General features: G+C 41.9%; 1 protein-coding gene across 4 annotated transcripts in view; it reads right to left on the bottom strand.

The window, feature by feature from the left end:
• TNRC18 (trinucleotide repeat containing 18) overlaps window positions 1-22,654 on the bottom strand; it is a 739,821-nt gene that overhangs the window by 317,627 nt on the left and 399,540 nt on the right. For all 4 annotated transcript variants that reach the window (XM_073647819.1, XM_073647820.1, XM_073647817.1 and 1 more), the window contains exon 16: window positions 2,946-3,203. In XM_073647819.1, coding sequence (XP_073503920.1) covers window positions 2,946-3,203 — 258 coding nt within the window. The remainder of the gene's footprint in view (window positions 1-2,945; window positions 3,204-22,654) is intronic.

Here is a 22,654-nt window from a genome sequence, read left to right as displayed (position 1 = left end):
ACTACAAAAATTTAAGAAGGGCATGGATGCCTTTCTTGAAAAGTATAATATTACAGGTTATATATACTAGATTCCTTGATAGGGCGTTGATACAGGGAACTAGTCTGATTGCCGTATGGAGTCAGGAAGGAATTTTTTTCCCCAATGTGGAGCTTAGTGTTTTCCACATGGTTTTTTTTTTGCCTTCCTCTGGATCAACATGTTAGGCTATGGGTTGAACTAGATGGACTTAGTCTTCCTTCAACCTTAAAAACTACAGTACAGACCAAAAGTTTGGACACACCTTCTCATTTAAAGATTTTTCTGTATTTTCATGACTATGAAAATTGTACATTGACACTGAAGGCATCAAAACTATGAATTAACTCATGTGGAATTATAAACTTAACAAAAAAGTGTGAAACAACTGAAAATATGTCTTATATTCTAGGTTCTTCAAAGTAGCCACCTTTTGCTTTGATGACTGCCTTGCACACTCTTGGCATTCTCTTGGTGAGCTTCAAGAGGTAGTCACCGGAAATGGTTTTCACTTCACAGGTGTGCCCTATCAGGTTTAATAAGTGGGATTTCTTGCCTTATAAATGGGGTTGGGACCATCAGTTGTGTTGTGCAGAAGTCAGGTGGATACACAGCTGATAGTCCTTCTGAATAGAGTGTTAGAATTTGTATTATGGCAAGAAAAAAGCAGCTAAGTAAAGAAAAACGAGTGGCTATCATTACTTTAAGAAATGAAGCTCAGTCAGTGCGAAAAATTGGGAAAACTTTGAAAGTGTCCCCAAGTGCAGTTGCAAAAACCATCAAGCGCTACAAATAAACTGGATCACATGAGGATAGCCCCAGGAAAGGAAGACCAAGAGTCACCTCGGCTTCTGAGGATAAGTTTATCCGAGTCACCAGCCTCAGAAATCGCAGGTTAACAGCAGCACAGATTAGAGACCAGGTCAATGCCACACAGAGTTCTAGCAGCAGACACATCTCTACAACAACTGTTAAGAGGAGACTTTGTGCAGCAGGCCTTCATGGTAAAATAGCTGCTAGGAAACCCCTGCTAATGATAGGCAACAAGCAGAAGAGACTTGTTTGGGCTAAAGAACACAAGGAATGGACATTACACCAGTGGAAATCTGTGCTTTGGTCTGAAGAGTCCAAATTTGAGATATTTGGTTCCAACCACCGTGTCTTTGTGCGACGCAGAAAAGGTGAACGGATGGACTCTACATGCCTGGTTCCCACCGTGAAGCATGGAGGAGGAGGTGTGATGGTGTGGGGGTGCTTAGCTGGTGACACTGTTGGGGAGTTATTCAAAATTGAAGGCATACTGAACCAGCATGGCTACCACAGCATCTTGCAGTGGCATGCTATTCCATCCCGTTTGCGTTTAGTTGGACCATCATTTATTTTTCAACAGGACAATGACCCCAAACACACCTCCAGGCTGTGTAAGGGCTATTTGACCAAGAAGGAGAGTGATGGGGTGCTACGCCAGATGACCTGGCCTCCACAGTCACCAGACCTGAACCCAATCGAGATGGTTTGGGGTGAGCTGGACCGCAGAGTGAAGGCAAAAGGACCAACAAGTGCTAAGCATCTCTGGGAACTCCTTAAAGATTGTTGGAAGACCATTTCCGGTGACTACCTCTTGAAGCTCATCAAGAGAATGCCAAGAGTGTGCAAAGCAGTCATCAAAGCAAAAGGTGGCTACTTTGAAGAACCTAGAATATAAGACATATTTTCAGTTGTTTCACAATTTTTTGTTAAGTATATAATTCCACATGAGTTAATTCATAGTTTTGATGCCTTCAGTGTCAATGTACAATTTTCATAGTCATGAAAATACAGAAAAATCTTTAAATGAGAAGGTGTGTCCAAACTTTTGGCCTGTACGCTATGTTACTATGCTTGCACAGTGCTCCTTGAGATGTTTAAAACTTGGGAAATCTTTTTGTAACCAAATCCGGCTTTAAACTTCGCCACAACAGTATCTCGGACCTGCCTGGTGTGTTCCTTGGTCTTCATGATGCTCTCTGCACTTGAAACAGAACGCTGAGACTATCACAGAGCAGGTGCATTTATACGGAGACTTGATTACACACAGGTGGATTCTATTTATCATTACCAGTCATTTAGGACAACATTGGATCATTCAGAGATCCTCACTGAACTCTGGAGTGAGTTTGCCGCACTGAAAGTAAAGGGGCCGGATAATATTGCACGCCCCACTTTTCATTTTTTTTAAAATAGTTTAAAATATCCAATAAATTTCGTTCCACTTCACGATTGTGTCCCACTTGTTGCTGATTCTTCCCAAAAAAATTAGAATTTTATATGTTTATGTTTGAAGCCAGAAATGTGGCAAAAGGTAGAAAAGTTCAAGGGGGCCAAATACTTTCACAATGCACTGTACATATACTTGAGTATATGTACCAACTAAACAATCTCATTCATTTGTATGAGCGGAAACCTTGTAGTAAGGAGGGATATTTGAAATATAAACACTGCAGGACCTTTTAAGCAACATGATAATCCTTGGAGTGATGCAGAGGGACTAAGGAAAGTAAAAGAAGCCGAACAAAGAAAAAAAAGCCAAAACTATATTAACAATTCAGAATGCATTGCAAGAGACACAAAGTAGACTGGCATTATTAAAAAATAAAATTGGAATTTTTAATAAAACTTTATAATACAAACAAATCACACATTCACACTTTATCCAAATACAAAGACTTTCTCAGATGGAACCTTCATGCCAATGAGAACACAGGAAAAGATGCACTGATTGAGGGACTAAAACAGCTCACACAACGAGCCAAAAGAGGAACACTATAAACTGCAAAGGAAAATAGTGGAAACTGCAGAACAGACAGATAGCCAAACACAGATCACCATTAACAGCAAAAATTCCCTAAATATCGGAGTCTGAACTTTTGCTTTGTAAATCTAGTAACCTTTGTCCAATGAGTCTTCTGCTGAATCACTGAAAGATGATTCACCCTCTTGATCAGGCAGTAGCAAACGGAGATGTCTATTTCTGCTGTGTGTCTGCTTAGAAGTCCTATAGAATGACGAGATGTTCTGCGGTGATAGGGAACAACCGAGTGGCTTCACTTTTTTTGTCAGCATATTACACATGCTATAATGTAGTGATTTGGGTTGAGACAACCACTCATTTCTTAATATGTTGTCATCATCTTCTGAATCCGTATCTGAAAATGAAACACATTTTAAGAAGAGTTACAAAAGTAAAACATAAACCAGTTAGACATTTTAATTTATTCTATACATGCACTGATAATGTCTCCATACATCAGGGGTGGTGTACCTCAGGCCCGTGGCCCGTTTACGACCCTAGATGACCTTTTATCCGGCCCCTGGGCAAATTTCTGGGAACTGAAGTAAGTGGGCCGGCAGCTGTATCTTGATGGCCGTTAGCCCATTAGTTCCTTCTTGCTCTGGGAGCATGCGTGCCCAGTTTTCACTATTGAGAGCTGAGGCACATGCAATGAAAGATTATGTCCTGACAACAGTACCAGAGTCAGGACATACTTTCTGGGCGGAGTTAGTGCACAATTTGGACGGCCCCTGAAGGATGGCAGAAATGTTAAAAATGGCCCTTGGTGGAAAAAAGATTCTCCACCCTTGTCCTACATGATGTCAGCACTGCAGATAATAACAATGGTGACTCAGCAGTGGACTCGGGGACAGTATGTAAAGGATGTTTTTTTTTGTCTTTTTACAACTCCACCCAGAGACTAGGACTTTCTGAATTGAGGCAGCCACTTTAAACATGGTGATATCGCTGTGAACAAATCATACAACATTAAATAGCTTTTCCAGAGTGTCGGGTCCACCAGGCACATCCATTAAATGGAATCATCATATTCTCTTTGGACAAGGGTACATTTGCATAATTGTAAGTTCATTACACTGTGCAAAGTGTTGAATCCAATGTATCACATGTGAGGTTTCCAAAAAAAACACCCTAAATTACACAAAGCTGATAGATACTGCCTGCAGTGCTTAATAATTATAAGACAGCTGTGAATGGTTATTGCTACATAGAGGTCAATACGATATTCTCATTGATATATAGGTAAAAAAAAAGTATATAATAAAAGGCAACTATACACAACAACCTACATCAGTGTTACAATATATTCCTCAGTTTGATATAATAATTGTGTTTTGGAAACACTGTTGAAAAATGGTTGCATATCTAAAAGCTCCAACATTAGATAACATGCCATCCATCCAGCATGCTATATTCCAAGAAATATAAAAAGGCCCATGGTCGTCAACTAAAGGATTAATGAAAAATGGGTATTATCCTTGTAAACCTTGGATGTACAGTACAGACCAAAAGTTTGGACACACCTTCTCATTTAAACATTTTTCTGTATTTTCCTTACTATGAAAATTGTACATTCGCACTGAAGGCATCAAAACTATGAATTAACACATGTGGAATTATATACTTAACAAAAAAGTGTGAAACAACTGAAAATATGTCTTATATTCTAGGTTCTTCAAAGTAGCCACCTTTTGCTTTGATGACTACTATGCACACTCTTGGCATTCTCTTGATGAGCTTCAAGAGGTAGTCACCGGAAATGGTCTTCCAACAATCTTGAAGGAGTTCCCAGAGATGCTTAGCACTTGTTGGCCCTTTTGCCTTCACTCTGCGGTCCAGCTCACCCCAAACCATCTCGGTTGGGTTCAGATCTGGTGATTGTGGAGGCCAGGTCATCTGGCGTAGCACCCCATCACTCTCCTTCTTGGTCAAATAGCCCTTACACAGCCTGGAGGTGTGTTTAGGGTCATTGTCCTGTTGAAAAATAAATGATGGTCCAACTAAGCGCAAACCGGATGGAATAGCATGCCGCTGCAAGATGCTGTGGTAGCCATGCTGGTTCAGTATGCCTTCAATTTTGAATAAATACCCCACAGTGTCACCAGCAAAGCACTCCCATACCATCACACCTCCTCCTCCATGCTTCACGGTGGGAACCAGGCATGTAGAGTCCATCTGTTCACCTTTTCTGCATTGCACAAAGACACGGTGGTTGGAACCAAAGATCTCAAATTTGGACTCATCAGACCAAAGCACAGATTTCCACTGGTCTAATGTCCATTCCTTGTGTTCTTTAGCCCAAACAAGTCTCTTCTGCTTGTTGCCTGTCCTTAGCAGTGGTTTCCTAGCAGCTATTTTACCATGAAGACCTGCTGCACAAAGTCTCCTCTTAACAGTTGTTGAAGAGATGTGTCTGCTGCTATTAATCTGTGTGGCATTGACCTGGTCTCTAATCTGAGCTGCTGTTAACCTGCGATTTCTCAGGCTGGTGACTCGGATAAACTTATCCCCAGAAGCAGAGGTGACTCTTGGTCTTCTTTTCCTGGGGCGGTCCTCCTGTGAGACAGTTTCTTTGTAGCGCTTGATGGTTTTTGCAACTGCACTTGGGGACACTTTCAAAGGTTTCCCAATTTTTCAGACTGACTGACCTTCATTTCTTTAAGTAATGATAGCCACACGTTTTTCTTTACTTAGCTGCTTTTTCCTTGCCATAATACAAATTCTAACAGTCTATTCAGTAGGACTATCAGCTGTGTATCCACCAGACTTCTGCACAACACAACTGATGGTCCCAACCCCATTTATAAGGCAAGAAATCCCACTTATTAAACCTGACAGGGCACACCTGTGAAGTGAAAACCATTTCCGGTGACTACCTCTTGAAGCTCATCAAAAGAATGCCAAGAGTGTGCAAAGCAGTCATCAAAGCAAAAGGTGGCTACTTTGAAGAACCTAGAATATAAGACATATTGTCAGTTGTTTCACACTTTTTTGTTAAGTATATAATTCCACATGTGTTAATTCATAGTTTTGATGCCTTCAGTGTGAATATACAATTTTCAAAATCATGAAAATACAGAAAAATCTTTAAATGAGAAGGTGTGTCCAAACTTTTGGTCTGTACTGTATGCGGAAATTACCAGAACATTCTTTGATGTTGAAAATAATAACTTAATGTTATCCCCTTAATCACCTAGCTGTCAAGGCTTTAAAGAGGTTTTCCCATGAACACAATTTCATTTTAATCAATAGATCGTGGAATAATAATAAGTTCCACAATTGATTATGATTAAATAAAATGTTCCTGCGCTGAGATAATCTTATAAATGTGCCCCTGCTGTGTACTGAGCAATGGTTGTGTCTGACCGTGTAGGGATCACACCACATCAGACCGAGGGAGAAGGGTTTGTTTATATGTAAAATCATCCCTAAAACTATCCACCATGAGAATATATGTGAGGCCAATGAAAATGTTGAGATACATGGAGAGAGAATGAATAATATAAAAAAAAAACTATCAGTATTTTAAAGTCTCCAAGTATAATGGAAGCAGCAGAAAATATTCTCAAAGCAAACAGGTGAGGCAACGAACCATGGAGAAGTCATTATTATGGGGGACTTCAACTATCCTGATATAAATTGGGGAGCAGAAACCTGAAGGTCGGGCAAAGGAAACAAGTTTTTGACAATAATGAAAGACAATTCTCTTTCACAACTGGTTCAGGGCCAAACAGGGGCTAGACCAAATATTAATCAGTAAGCCGGACAGAATATCAAATGTATGGGCTGCAGGTCACTTGGGTAATAGTGATCACAAAAAAATAATTTTTCATGTATCCTTTAAGAAGATGTATAGTAGAGGGGTTTCAAGGTCACTGATAGTTCAGGAAGGAGAATTTCCAAGACTGAGAGATGATCTTCATGCCATAAACTGGGACAATGTCCTGAGAAATAAAAGTAATCAAACGGTAAACTATTTTAAGTATCCTGAAAAGGACCTGTGCACAACATATACCCTATGGGAATAAAAATGCTAGAAATAGGAAAAACCACTATGGCGAAATATAGCTGTAAGGAGTGTAATAAATGACAAAAGAAAGCTAAATAACTGTCACTATATGATTGTTTGTCCCTGTGAAAATAAAAAGCACTTATGCTCACCTACCATGCCGGTGGCATTCCAACGGTGTTGGCACTCAAATTCCCGGGTCTCACATGAGGATTTTATGTCACGTGATCCCTGCGCCCAATCAGCGGTGGCATCGCTGTCCCCGCTTTCAGACGTATTAGTATTCAAGAGTTAGTGAGAGCTGCGGCTGCTCTCTCACTTTCTCTTGATTACTTGTACATCCAAATGTGGGGACAGTGACACCAGGGCTGACTGGGTGCAGGGTTCACGTGTCTTAACAACTGTATGTGAGCCCCGGGACTGTGAGTGCCGACCCAGCTGGAACGGAAAATAAGTGCTTTTATTTTCACAGGTGCAAACATTCAGATTGAGAAGGGGTTGTCCTAGTAGTGGACAAACTCATTTAATCATGGATTCCTAAGCTATTGCAATGACCTGCAAATGGGGTAAGAGACATAGCGAATCAAAAGAACTACGGTATTTGCTAATATAATTATTATTATTATTACACCTACAACATATTGGGATAGAATCCTGGAGATGGGAATGCCCTTTTAACGCCTTCACCCCCCCCCCCCCCCAAGTCTCTTTTCACCTTCCTGATCAGGCCCAAATTTTACAATTCTGAACAGTGTCACTTTATGTGGTTATAAATCTGGAAAACTGCAATGATCTCAGTGATTCTGAGATCATTTTTTTGTACTTTATGTTAGTGGTAAATTTGGGCCGATATTTTTTGTGTTTATTTGTGAAAATGTAGGAATTTTGGCACAATTTTTGATAGTTCCCCCAATTTTCAAACTTTAAATTTTATGCCCTTAAACCAGTTTGTTATATAATATAAAATAGTTAATAAATAACATTTACCAAGTCTACTTTAAATAAGCATAATTTTTAAACAATGTTTTCTTTGTTAGGAAGTTAGAAGGGTTCAAAGTTGTTCAGCAATTTCACAATTTTCCAACAAAATTTACAAAACCAATTTTTGTAAGGGCCACATCCCATTCGAAGTGACTGAGGGGCCTACATGACAGAAAATAACCAAAAGTGACACCATTTTAAAAACTGAACCCCTCTAAGTGCTCAAAACCAAGCTTATTAACTCCTTTTTGACGTGAGGCGTAAAACTATGTCTCTGCGCTCTGGGCCTTATTGACCAGGTACGTATTATTACACTTTAAATTTAATGCGGCACCGGCATTAAGTTTCCAGCGCCATCTTACCTCAGGGTAGATGGCGTCGTCATCCTGGGGGTGTCCTGATGTGCACCCAAACAGTAGTTTTTTCCTACATACAGGGCATCAGCGTACTCGGGAGAAATTGTACAACAACTTTTGTGGTCCAATTTCTCCTGTCAGCTTTGTGAACATAAAAAATTGGGGTCTAAAGTAAATTTTTAGTGAAAAAAAAGTTAAATGTTCATTTTTTCCTTTCACATTCAATTAATTGCTGAGAAGCACATGATGGGTTAATAAACTTCTTGAATGTGGTTTTGAGCACCTTGAGGGGTGCAGTTTTTAGAATGATGTAACTTTTGGGTATTTTCTGTCATATAGACACCTCAAAGTGACTTCAAATGTGATGTGGTCCCTAAAAAAATGGTTTTGTACATTTTGTTTTAAAAATGAGAAATCTCTGATCAACTTTTAACCCTTATAACTTCCTAACAAAAAAAAAAATTTGTTCCAAAACTGTGCTCATGTAAAGTAGATATGTGGAAAAATGATAATTACTTACCGGTAATATGATGTTCCTGAACCCATAACCGCAGCATGGAGAGAGTGGGATCCGTCCCTATTACTGGACAGGAAGCCAAGAGCACAATATAAAAAGGCAACTCCCACTTCAATGTGGTTTCCAGGAAGTCAAGTAGGAGTCACCCAAACTATAATCATTATTCTTGTTATTATTTATACATTCACTCAGGTCCATTCTTCATTGTGAGATGAGAAGATTGAGAACCACTGACCAAAAACCAGAGGAAGGGAAAATTAGGGTGCAGTCATGGGCTCAGGAAAATCAAATTACCGGTCAGTAATTATCATTTTTCCCCTCATCCATGACAGCAGCATGGAGAGACGATGATAAAGGAACCCTCTAATAGGCAGAGAGAACCCATGTAGGATTTTACACCTGAAGAAAGATCCCCGGAATACTCCAGTTCAACTGATAGTGCCTCAGCTCAGGAAGGAAGATTGTGAAAGTTTTAGATATCATTCAAGATATGATTATCAATTTGGAGCTCCAGCAAGATAGCGCCAACCAGAGTAAAAAAAAGGAATCATTTTACTTTTTACAACAACTTATATTTTTTTTTTATAATATAGAGAGGGACTATATTTATAAACTTCACTTATGTATGGTTGGTTACCTTCCTCAAATTTTTTATTAGATATTCCATACTCATTAAATCACCTAACCAACAACTGAAGTATATAGAAACTGGAACTAAAACTGAGCATGTTAACGGAAGCAGAGGTTAAAGTAATTCAAGGGCCCTGGTAACTTTAACAAGGCCTTGACTAGGGTCTCTACCCCAATATTGACCTTTTTCTATTGAAGCCCCCACTCACTAAAGCCAGATCTGAACCATAAGACACTCTTCTAGTATCAATGATCATCTGATGGCTCAACATCTACTTAACACTAGGTTATCAAGTGTAAATTGAGCATCCCAGAATGCCAAAGGGTTTCCAGAAACCAGACAGAATATTTAGAACTTCATTATAATCCAACTAACTATTTTTTTCTTTTTAGCTCTTCTTTTCCCCTGTTTAAGGTGTAACGTTAATTTCTCCTAAGAAATGTATTTATGCCGAAATGAACACCTATAGTTTGCGATTCCTAACTTGGGGAATTTTTGGTTACTGTATCCTAGCCATGTAATAAGAGCTCATCCAACTACAACAGGCAAAAAAGAGATCTGAGTGATTTCATATAAGAAAAAGTCACCATCCACCATTCATGTAGGGATAATAGGATTCATCCTAGTCTCTACAATTGCATCAATCTACAACTTAAGTGGATGCTAATAATACAATCCAACCATGAAAATTGCTAGTTGAAAACAGTTCAAATGCAAAATAGATTAGATATTTGAGCAAAAGAAAAAAAAACAAGAAAGCCAATTGATAAAAAAAAAATGGGGAATCAGGTGATGGTTATTATTTATTTCTTCCCTAAGGAAGCGACCCAATCAGAAAGATATAGGCCTCATGTGGTATTGGTCAAATCACAGCTCATCATAAACCAAGGTATTAGGACCCCATACCGACAACCATGTACCTTATGGACGTATCATCCTTTGCTTGAGAAATAATCAGAACAGTCTTACCTCAGTTAGAAGGTATATGTCTTATCTACTGAAGCTATTCCTTCTTCGCCACAGGAATCTCACAGGTATGGAGACATTTTAACTCATCCATTGATTACTCCCCTTATAGATTACAGAGTTGCCGTTTCATCACTTCAAAAGCATATTAACTGTATATTTAACCAACTCACTACTTGGTTGAATCTACCAGTTCTATGATTTCAATCTCAAAATACTTATTGGGTATAATGGCCCCACCCACTTAATTTCCAACCAGGAGGATACACTGGTTTTGAAATATTTTTACCAGATCCGGAATATTAATGTATGTCGTGTCACGCCATTTATTAGGAGGATAGACTGGGATATTGATGGTTGATCAGACCCATACCGGCGAGTCCAACTCACACCTACATAAGGAGGGCAGACCGGTATAGTCCAGCTCCACTTGGCACAATAAAGTTATTTTACCACTTCATACCATAAGGGTAGATATGTGGTAATTGGTGGTTTATCTGTTTTTTTTAATCTTTCTGTAACGGCCTTCAGAGTGCCTTGGGGATACATTGCCAGACTAGGCAGTGTCCCCTCCAGAATGTCCTTAGGAATATTTCTACCATGGGGATACACTGCGCCAGACTAGGCCGTGTCCCCTGTCCGGAGATGCTGTACCAGCTTTGGTCTCCAGGGATACACTGAGCCATACCAGGCCATGTTCTCTCTCCGGAATGTCCTTAGGGATATTTCTACCCTGGGGATACACTGCGCCATTCCAGGCCGTGTCTTCCTTCCGGAGATGCTGTACCGGCTTTGGTCCCCAGGGATTCACTGTGCCATACCAGGCTGTGTTCCCCTTGCCGGAAGTGATGGCTGCTATTCAGTCGCTCCTAATCCTCCAGGAAGGTGAACTGAACTGTCTTAGCAGTCCATCTTATGACATCAGACAGGGAGGATCGACTGGACTTATAATGTTTTTGTTCAGCCTAGCCATGCCTAAGTTACCAAACCCCTAGAAGGATGACCTGGAACCAACTGATACACCAACCAGTCCAAGTTTTGACTCCAGCTCTGAAAACTGGACTTACACAATCGTGACCAATTCCAACAAGAAGGATAACTGGGATCTAGATGTTAAATGTAGACCAGTTCAATAAGCTATCCAAGTAAAAGGGATTGACTGGAATCTGCTAGACTCACCAGCTACCTCAGGGCAGTAATTTATTAAAGCCCCTCCTTGCTGTTTAGTAGAATCAGCACAGATTCACGGCATCATCTGAAAGCCATCCTTATCAATATCAGCAGTATTGCTAGTAAAGGGTAGTGAAGCTTTGAGACAATAGTGAAAACAGACCTACAAGCCCCAAGTTGGCAGGCTAAACGGGCAAAAGCCACAGCCCCCAAAGTTGTACATACCACTGAATGTCATACTCCAGCGAAGGCACCATTAAGTCATGCTGTGAGGCAGAGACAGCCAAAGAAAATCCTAGACCTAAGGTGACAGGTGATTCCACAACTATGAAGTGGCCCGAAAACCTACAGGAAGGCCAAAACGCCAGATATGAGGTGACATCCATAACAGATGAGGTCATACCCTAGGCAACCAGGCCAACACACGATATTAGGCCCTGCCCGAGTCGGCAGGCCCAATACACAAGACGTGAGGCCAGTTATGAGACGACAGGCCCCACACTGTCACAGGTGTGTTAGATGTAGTAGACAGTCGTTCTGCAGTTGGTTGCAGAAGGTCACTTTGTTTGGCATTACAGAAGCCTTCTTAAATCTGTCTTACTTTAGGACGCAGCAGCTACCTCCCTCCTGCTCTGATTGACACCATGGCCTGGGTGTTTAAATACTTTCAGTTTGCTGCAGGGTGATATTCACATGTTCCCTTGTGAAGGCTTGGAGCTACTGCAGTCTGGTGTTTGGAGGACGTTTGGTGTAATCTCTCTGAATTCGGCTCAAGCTAAGTTTCCTCCACCTGGGTTTGTCTCCCTTTTTGTCTTTAGTTTATAGGGTGGACTGATCAGCGCTCACCCACCCTCCTTCCCTATCCAGGGACTAGCTCTAGGGATTTACATGACTTAGGTTTCCTCTTCGGCGATTGGTGAGGAACCAATATAGGGATGGTAGGGGAGACAGGGTGATATTAGATCAGCTTAGGAGGTCCCCCCTTTCCCTAGTGTTTGGGCTCCCTTCCCCTCATTCCTTCGTGTTGCACTTTATCTTTCCTACACTGTGTGTGACATTATTACTGGCAAAGCATATTTAGGGAAAAAAAAAACCTGACACGTGGTTTAATTTGTGTGTGTGTTTTTTTATTTCAGGCGTGTTTTTTTTTCTCCTTTCTCCCTTGGTATGGCTTCGGCTGCAAAGCTCGCAGAGCAGCTGCGCTGTCTGACTCTGGATGTGACTAGACACCGCTGTGAGGTTCAGCAACAGCATCAGCTAACAGATCGCTAATGTTGGGGTCTCTGCAGGTAGGTCGGTCAGCTTGAACCCAAGGTTGCCCTCCTGGACAGGTTTTGAGGAGGTAGGGACACATTTTTTGTGTTCAAGGAGGCCTGCACACTGTACTTTAAACTTCATCCTTACTCCTCCAGAAGTGAGGAGCAACGAGTGGGAATTATGATCTCACTGCTGCAGGAGATCCTCAATCCTGGGCTTTTTCTTTGCCGCAGGATACGGATTGTCACCAGTCTGTGGAGAGATTTTTTGGGGCCCTGGCCCTCATCTATGATGACCCTGACTGAGTCGCCTTGGCTGAGTCTAGGCTACGTCGCCTCCTGCAGTGGAGTCAGTCAGTGGAGACGTACAGCTCTGCATTCGGTAGATGGGCAACCAATATAAAATGGAATGACAGCTCTAAGAACCCAATTTTGTCAGGGCCTTACTGAAAGGTTGAAAGATGCTTTGGCAGAGTATGAAACCCCTGAGACCTTGGAAGCTGCCACGTCGTTGGTTATACGTGTTGATAGACGCCTTCAGGATATGTGGGTCAAACCACCTTCTCTGGGGCCTTCTTGTCGGGGTTATGCTCCTTTGCCGAGGGAGCAGTCTGGCGGTGAACCAGTACTGGGGGAGGCGGAGAAACCCATGCAGTTTGGGGGCGCATCTGCATTGTACATTTCCCCGGAGTTTTGCAAAAAAAAATTGGCATTTTTTTTTGGGGGGGGGGGGATGGACGACACATTATATTTGGGCCTGTCCTTCGATTCCTAAGCAAAAGGAAACTTGATTAACCCTTGGTAGTCTGGAGTTGGATAAGCATGGGGTGCATTTGTCGTCAACCTGCAGTTCCCGATTTGTCCTGACAGCAGAGGTGGTGCTAGAGAGAAAAACCGAGAACATTTCTGTGTTTGTTGACAGTGGAGTTGGAGTCAGCATGGTTGATGCTAAGTTTGTGAGAACTCATGGTCTTGCTTGCTGTACTTTAGCTAAGCCTATTCCCAACTTCGTATTCGACGTCAGCGCCACTTGCACAGAAAGCTCTAACTCAGATTGTACATAATGTAGAACTGAGGGTGGCGTCGGTTCATTGTAAGATAATTCCTTGCTTTGTCCTGGACGGTCTTCCCACCCCAATTGTTTTGGGTCTAACCTGGTTGGTGAAACATAATCAGTTGGTGAATTAGCAAGCCAGGGAGATCATTGAATGAGGAGATTACTGCCATGAGAACTGTTTAGATATTTCCCTTTCTACTGTCTGTACGGAAATCTTACCTGCCTTTCTGTCTGGTTATGGAGGTCGTTTTTTCTGAAAGGGGGTGTCAGGATTTGCCTCCTCATCGTTCATATGACTGTCCTATTAACCTGACCTCCAGAGCTAAACTACCAAAATCCCAGACTGTATAATGTTTCTGGCCCTAAAAGACAAGCCATGAAGGATTTAATTGTGGAAAGTCTGGAGAAAGGACATATCAGACCCTCACCTTCGCCTGTGGCGGCAGGGTTCTTCTTCGTGAAGAAAAAGATGGCGGCTTACGTCCCTGTTTAGATTTCCAGAAATTAAATCGAAATTACCATCCGAAATCCATACCCTCTTCCTCTAAATCCAGATTTGCTCAGCCAGGTTGTGGGAGCTAAGGTATTCTCCAAGTTGGATTTAAGGGGAGCCTACAATCTAGTTAGAATCAGAGAACGGGATGAATGGAAAACAGCATTCAATACCCCTGAAGGGCATTTTGAGAGTCTGGTTATGCATTTTGGTTTGACCAATGCATTTGCGGTGTTCCAGCATTTCATATATTATATTTTCCATCATTTGCTGGGGAGGTTTGTGGTGGTATATCTTGACAATATTTTTGTTTACTCACTTGATTTTGAGCCACATCGGGGGCATGTTAAACAGGTGCTGCAGATATTAAGGGATAAACTATATGCCAAACTAGAGAATTATGTTTTCGCTGTCCAGGAGATGCAGTTTTTGGGGTACCTGTTGTCATCTTCGGGTCTGTGATCCAGTCAATCTCTCTATTTAAACCATTAGGAGAGAGGGTCTGTAGGGTGCAGATCCAAAACGATTCACGTTTGAGTAATTTAACATGATTGCCCCCCCCATCCCCCTTCGTAGGCCTGGGTACGTGTTCAATGACCTGAAAACGGAGTTGTGCTACAGTATGCTAATTTTGACTCTAATTTTGTCATATATGTGATAAAATGCCTTTGTGGCCTCTTATATGTAGGTGAAACCACACAACACGTTAAGGACCGCATAGCGAGCCATAAGTCCACTATAAGATGCTGTAAAACTTGGCTGCCACTTCCAGACCATTTTTGTAAGGCTAAGCATACTGTAGCACAACTCCGTTTTCAGGTCATTGAACACGTACCCAGGCCTAGGAGGGGGGGCAATCATGTTAAATTACTCAAACAACGTGAATCGTTTTGGATCTACACCCTACAGACCTTCTCTCCTAATGGTTTAAATAGAGAGATTGACAGGATCTATTGACATACCTATTTATTTCTTTCACAGATGCACTGAAGTCATCCTCCCCCCCCAGGGTGAGTGTCTCTACCTTTTTTAATTTCCATAACATTTGTAATAGCAGTAAGCATCCCCCAAGGACCAATGACCGCCCCTACTGTATAACAAATAATTATGACCATAAGTGTCCTTTAATTTAACCCCAATGATTCACCTACTTACATGCATGCCTTTACAGTTTACTACAACTTGGGTACATCTACACCGGGCTTTCTCATGACAGTGTAGTCTGTGCTACATAGCCTCTCGGTTTCCCTGGTTACCTGCAATACACTCTGTGAGCCTCAGCGCCATGCCCACTAACATTGACAACAATGCTGCCACCCTATCCTGTGACCGGGGCCAGCGAAACGTGACTTCCGGTGACACGCCCCCTGCCAATGACGCACGTCCGGTCTGGCACTGCCCGCCGGCACTTAACATGCGGTCCCTGCACACTGCCTCCAACCACAGCCAGAGCGAGGCGAGGGAGCGCCGCTATACTCCACCACACCACCAATGACTGACTCATCTCCTATGGGAACCCCATTCTAAAGCAGGTCCACCCACAGGCTGTATCCTAAGGTATGAACGTGGCTGTACACCTGGGCTTCTACTACAGCGCACCATGGTCAAATACTCACCACTCATGCTGTACATTTTATAGGTTTCTGTGACCTCGCACCCACATGGGACCCCAGTAAAGTAATCACCATACCCTAAGTAACCTCATCACAGATACAATGTGGTAACAAATCTAACCATAATATCTTGATATTACAGCTTTTGCTATCCCTGGACTTTATCCTAGTCCTGTTCAGACACTAGGCATTCACAAACCAATAAACAAGTAAGGCATTCCAGGTTATTTGAATATTCATGGTATTGCTATTGGGATCTGTAATGGAATTTTATCATTATGTGCCTTCTCTCCTTGTATACTATATATTATATTTATTGAACCTGCATGTGACCAATACCTTCCTTCGTTCCACCCACCTCCCCATTCCCCCTCCCCCCTTTCCCATCCCTACCTCGTCATATTACTCGACCTCCGTACAGTACCTATGGATGTAAATAATATGAACTTCATGTCTTCACTGATACATGCTCTGACACCTTGTATATTTTTTTTTACAGTAGTGACGTAATGATTAAGGCCAATTGTGGCCGAAACATCTGCCTATTGACCCCTTAAAACTTGGTCTTTTCCTTTTTGTTAATAAATTAATTCTGCATCCCAGTCACCAGACAGCGCGATGAATTAATTACCTATAGTAACCAGGCACTCGTTGCCTATTACATCAGCACCTCCACTCTGACAAGAGTGCGCACAAATTTTGCTCTACTGATGGTGATGAGAGGACACTTCTGACAAGGAGATTCCTTAAGTTAGGGGGCTGTTTGTAGGAGAGAAGTGGTAGTTCTAGGAATATTTCATTCAGTTTGTGGTCTCTGTGGAATATGGGTTGGAGATCAGCACCAATTTTCCTTAGGATGTTCATGTGGTGGTTGTATGTGACAAGAGGTACCCTGTTGTTGTCCTTCTTTTGTCTGTAATTCAGGAGGCTACTTCTTGGTATTCTTGTAGCTCTGTGAATCTGTTAATCTATTACCAGTGGATGATATCCTTGTTGTAGGAATGTATTCCTCAGTGATAGTAGCTGCAGTTTTCTGTCCTTATTGTCTGAACAGATTTGAATGTACCTCAGAGCTTGACTGTAGATGATGTTTTTTTTTGGGTGTCTTGGATGAAAGCTGTTCCATCTAAAATATGCCGGACATCCTGTGGGCTTATGGTAAATTGATGTTTGTATGGTGTTGTCTTTGATGTATATGGTCGTGTCCAGAAAATGTATTTGGGATTTTGAGAACTCCTCCTCTAGTTTAGCCATAAATAGGTTAGCATATTGTGGGGACATTTTGCTTCCCATGGTTCTGCCCATACATTGTTGATATAAATTGTTCCCAAAGGAGAAATAATTGTGATGGAGCACAAACCTGATAAATTGCAAAGTTGGTTCTGTGGCCAGATTGTTTTTTTCTAGGAAATGTTTGCATGCTGCAATCCCATCATCATGAGGAATGTTGGAGCAGAGAGACTCTACATCCATGGTGGTTAGTATTGTGTCCTCCGGAAGTGGGCCCAGGGCTGACAATTTGCAGAGAATATCCATGGTGTCCTGGATATAGCTGGGTGTGCGTCTCACCAAGGGTTTCAAAATGTTCTCCAATCACCCTGAGATATTTTCCGTTAATGTCCCACTGTCAGAAATGATTGGCCTCCGAGGATTACCTTTTTTATGTATTTTAGGTAACATGTAGAAGGTACATGTTTGGGCATTGTCTGGTATTAGTTCCAGTAGTGAGGATGAAGTAGAATCAAACCCATTGATGATATGTGTTAGTTCTTCTGTGTATTTTTTGGTGGGATCTTCCTGAAGTGGAGTGTAGTATTTTATATCCAAGAGTTGTCTGTGTGCTTCTTGGATGTAATCTGACAAGTTCATAATGACTACAGCTCCTCCTTTGTCTGCTGGTTTGATGACGATATTGTTGTTGGCTTTTAAAGATTGTGTGGCTTTTCTTTCCTCCATACTGACATTGTGGGGCACTTTGTGGTGTCTGTCCAAAATGTCAGATTTAACTTTTTTACGGAAACAGTCTATGTAGTGATCCAGAGTTTGGTTGTGCCCAGGTTATGGGGTCCAGTTTGTCCTTTTTTTCTTTTTTGATGTGTTGTTCAGATTATCTTGTGGTGTGATATCTGCATGGTTGTGAAAGAATTCTTTAAGCCGTAATCTGCGGAAGAATTTCTCGATATCACTACAAAACTGAGCCGTATCAAGCTATTTTGTAAGACAGAATGTTAGTCCCTTTGATAAAACACTCATTTCTCCTGTGTTTGGCTCATTTTGTGACAGGTTAACAACAAAGGATGATGTATTAAAATGATTATGTAAATTTGGCTTACCTTCAACTACATTGAGACCTGCTTTCTTCCTCAGTCTGTCAAGTTTCTTTTTCTTATTGATAATAAGGTGATGTTGCAATTTTTTGTAAAAATCCTGTAATGTTTCCTTGATCAGACATGAATCTGGTCCTTGTATTCAGTCCTGTAGAGAAGTTATCTCCTCATTGACGGTCCTCTTCTTGTTGTAGAAAAATCAAATGAGGTGATTCCACAGTCTCTCAGATGATCTGTAGCAAAGTTTCTGTGAAAAATGGGTATTGTAGGTATACTGAGTCGGATTCCTTATTATGAGGGTTTTTGGGATTAAGTTTTCCTTTTTGCATCTGGATAGAAAGAAAATGTCGCTGTTCATTTGTGCCAGTTTCTTCAGGTGGTTTTTCAGATCCATCTGTGATTGGTACATTGGGGTATCTGCCATTGTCTTATGAATTCATTTGTAATCTTGCCTGAAGAAGGAGCCTCTGTGCTCTGAAAGCTTGCATATATATGTATTTTTTCTGGTTAGCCAATAAAGGTATCACTCTGAGAATACTTTTATCATTTTTAGCATAAAAGTATTTACATCGATTTTTCTGGCTAACATGGTACCATAATATAACTGTGTATTGCATCTCAGCCGAAGACAATTTTTTTTTTTAGAAAAGAAGGCGCATGGATACCATTTACCAGGGGACAGACCCTGAGACAACACAACCCCAACCCCCACATCCGACGCATCAACATCCACAATAAAGGGTTGGGAAACATCAGGTTGACTGAGTATAGGTGCAGTAGCAAAATGATTGTTTAAGGAAGAAAAAGCCTGGAGGGAAGCATCCGATCCCTTCTTAGTCCTGTCAGTAAGGGGTTTCACAAGTACTGAGTCATTTTGGATGAATTTCCAGTAAAAATTTGTAAAGTCCAGAAAATGTTGTAGAGCCTTCAGGTTCTTGGGACGGTCCCAATCAAGGACTGCACGGATCTCCTCGGGATTCATCCAAGCTGACAAGTACCCCAAAAACTGCACCTCCTTAAGGGCGAAAACACATTTTTACAGTTTGACATAGACTTTGTTATCCCTTAATATCTGGAGCACCTGTTTAACATGCCCCTGATGTGTCTCAAAATCAGGTGAGTAAACAAAAATATCATCCAGATAGACCACCACAAACCTCCCCACCAAATGATGGAAAATATCATTTATGAAATGCTGGAATACCACAGGTGCATTGGTCAAACCAAAAGGCATAACCAGACTCAAAATGCCCTTCAGGGGTACTTAACACTATTTTCATTCGCCCCCCTTCTCTGATTCTAACCAGATTGTAGGCTCCCCTTAAATCCAACTTGGAGAATACCTTAGCTCCTACAACCTGGCTGAACAAATCAGGAATCAGAGGAAGAGAGTATGGATCTCGGATGGTAATTTGATTTAATTTCCAGAAATCTAAACAGGGACGTAGACGGCCATCTTTTTTCTTCACAAAGAAGAACCGTGCCGCCACAAGCGAAGATGAGGGCCTAATGTGTCCCTTCTCCAGACTTTCCACAATGAAATCCTTCATGGCTTGTCTCTCAGGGTCAGAAAGATTACACAGTCTGGACTTCAGTAGTTTATCTCCGGAGTCCAGGTTAATAGGACAGGCATAAGCATGATGAGGAGGCAATTCCTGACACCCCCTTTCAGAAAAAAGAGCCCTCAAAACCAAACAGAAAAGCAGGTAATATTTCCATAGCGACTGTAGCAAGGGAAATATCTAAACAGTTCTCATGGCAGTAATCTCCCCATTCAATGATCTTCATGGCTTGCCAATCCACCAACGGATTATGTTTCACCAGCCAGGGGAGACCCAAAATGATTGGGGTGGGAAGATTGTCCAGGACATTACAAGGGATTATTTCACAATGAACCGACCCCACCCACAGTTTTACATTATGTACAATCTGAGTAAATGCTTTCTGTGCAAGAGGCGCCCAGTCAATGGCGTAGATGGAAATAGATTTAGCTAAAGTACAGCAAGCAAGACCATGAGTTTTCACAAACTCCGCATCAACCATGCTGACTCCAGCTCCACTGTCACAGAAATTTTCTCAGTTTTGCTCTCTAGCACCACCTCTGCTGTCAGGACAAACCGGGAACTAGAGGTTGGCAACAAATGCACCCCTTGCTTATCCAACTCCAGACTACCAAGAGCTAATCGAGTTAGGAATTGAAGGACAGGTCCCAATAAAATGTCCCTTTTTCCAACAAAAAAAAACATACACCTTTTTTCTTGCAAATCTCCAGGGAAATGTATGATGTAAAGGCCCCTCTAACTGCATGGGTTCCTCCACCTCACCCCGTACTGGTTCACCACCAGACCGCTCCCCAGGCAGAGGTACATAACCCCGACAAGAAGGCCCCAGAGAAGGTGGTCTCACTCGTCTATCCTGAAGGCGTCTGTCAAGACATATGGCCAACGACATGGCCGCCTCCATGGACTGAGGGGTTTCATATACTGCCAAGGCATCTTTCAACATTTCAGAAAAACCCTCACAAAATTGACTTCTAAGGGCTGAGTTATTCCATTTAGAATCTGTTGCCCATCTACGTAATTCAGAACTGTACGTCTCCACTGACAAATTTCCCCGCTTGAAGGCAACGCAGCCTAAACTCAGCCTAGGAGATTAGATCAGGGTCATCATAGATTAGGGCCAGAGCCTCGAAAAACCCCTCCACAGACTGGAGAGAAACAGAATCCTGCGGTAAAGAAAACGCCCACAATTGAGGATCTTCCTGCAGTAGAGAGATCACAACCCGTTGCTCCTCATTTCCGGAGGAGTAAGGACGAAGTTTAAAGTACAGTTTGCAGGCCTCCATGAATACAAAAAAATTGTTCGTACCTTCTGAAAACCCGTCCAGGAGGCCAACCTTGGGTTCAGGCTGAGCAGGCCTACCTGCAGAGACCCCCACATTAGCGACCTGTAGCCGCTGATGCTGTTGCTGAACCTCATAGCGGACGTCATTCACCTAAAGAGACAGACTGTGCAGCCGCTCTGCAAGCTCTGCAACTGAAAACATACCAAGGGAGAAAAGAAAAAAAAGTCCACGCTCAAAAAACACACACAAAAAAAAACCCAAAGTGTCAGTTTTGTTTTTTTTCCTTTCAAAACGTGCACGGCTGGCGATAATGTCACACAAAGTGTAGGAAAGACTAAGTGCCACACAAAGGGAAGTGGGAAAAGGGGGCCCAGACTATAGGGAAAGGGGGTAGTGGAGACATCCAAGGCTGACCTTATATCAACCTGTCTCCCCTAAAGTCCCTATATTGGTTCCCCACAAATCGCCTCACAGGAACCTCATCTTGTCTTTCCCTGGCTAGGGATGGGAGGGAATGAGCACTGGTCGATCCCCACTGACAACTACAGACAACAAGGGGCAACAAACAAGGGAAGATAGCTTAGATTTAGTCGACTTCAGAGAGATGAACACACGTCCTCATAGCTCCAGAGAGGAATAAGTAATGCACTTACTCCAAACCTTCACAAGGGGTCATGTGAGTATCGCCTGCACCTCCCTCTAGCAAACAGCAGGTATTTATAGACCCAGGCCAGGGAGTTCATTAGCAAGAGGAAGGTAGCTGCTGGGTCCTAGAGAGACATCTTTTAAGAAGGCGTCTGTAATGCCAAACAAAGAGATCTCCTGCAACCAACTGCAGGGCGACTGCCTGTCACTTCTGACACCCGTGACAACAGGAAACCACACTGAAGGAGGAAGTGGGAGTTGCCTTTTATTATTATGCTTTTGGCTTTCTGTCCAGTAATAGGGGCGGATCCCACTCTCTCCATGGTGATGTCATGGATGAGAGGAAAATGTTATTTTTTGACTATTTTGTGTGACATATCTCTCTAATTTAAGGGCATGAAAATTCAAATTTTGAAAATTGTGAAATTTTCTAAATATTCGCCAAATTTTTTATTTTTTCACAAAGAAACTCAAGTCATATTGAATAAATTTTACCACTATCATGAAGTACAATATGACGCAAAAAAAAACCAATCTGAGAATGAGTGGAATCTGCTGAAGCGTTCCAGAGTTATTACCTCATAAAGTGACAGTGGTCAGAATTGTAAAAATTGGCCTTGTCCTTAAAGTGCAAACCACCTTAGGGGGTAAAGGAGTTAACCCTACAGGTGGTTCTCAGAAACCAAAGCAATGTGTAAGGAAAAAATTAAAATGTTACTTTTTCCCTCAAATATGTTGATTTAGCCCCAAATTTTTAATTTTCACAACAGTAACATGAGAAAACGGACCATACCATTTGTTGTGCAATTTCTTTTGAGTACACCGATACCCCATATGTGGTGGAAAACTACTGTTTTGGGATACGACAGGGCTCGGAAGGGAAGGAGCACCAGTTAACTTTTGGAGAGCAAAAGTGGCTGGAATCGATAGTGGCTGCCAT

Source organism: Phyllobates terribilis, unplaced genomic scaffold (genome assembly GCF_046119375.1).
Source record: "Phyllobates terribilis strain yellow unplaced genomic scaffold, ASM4611937v1 Scaffold_9__5_contigs__length_417890890, whole genome shotgun sequence".
Lineage (NCBI taxonomy): Eukaryota > Metazoa > Chordata > Amphibia > Anura > Dendrobatidae > Phyllobates > Phyllobates terribilis.
Note: the sequence above shows the minus strand (reverse complement) of the source record. Positions and strands in the feature narration are given on the sequence as shown.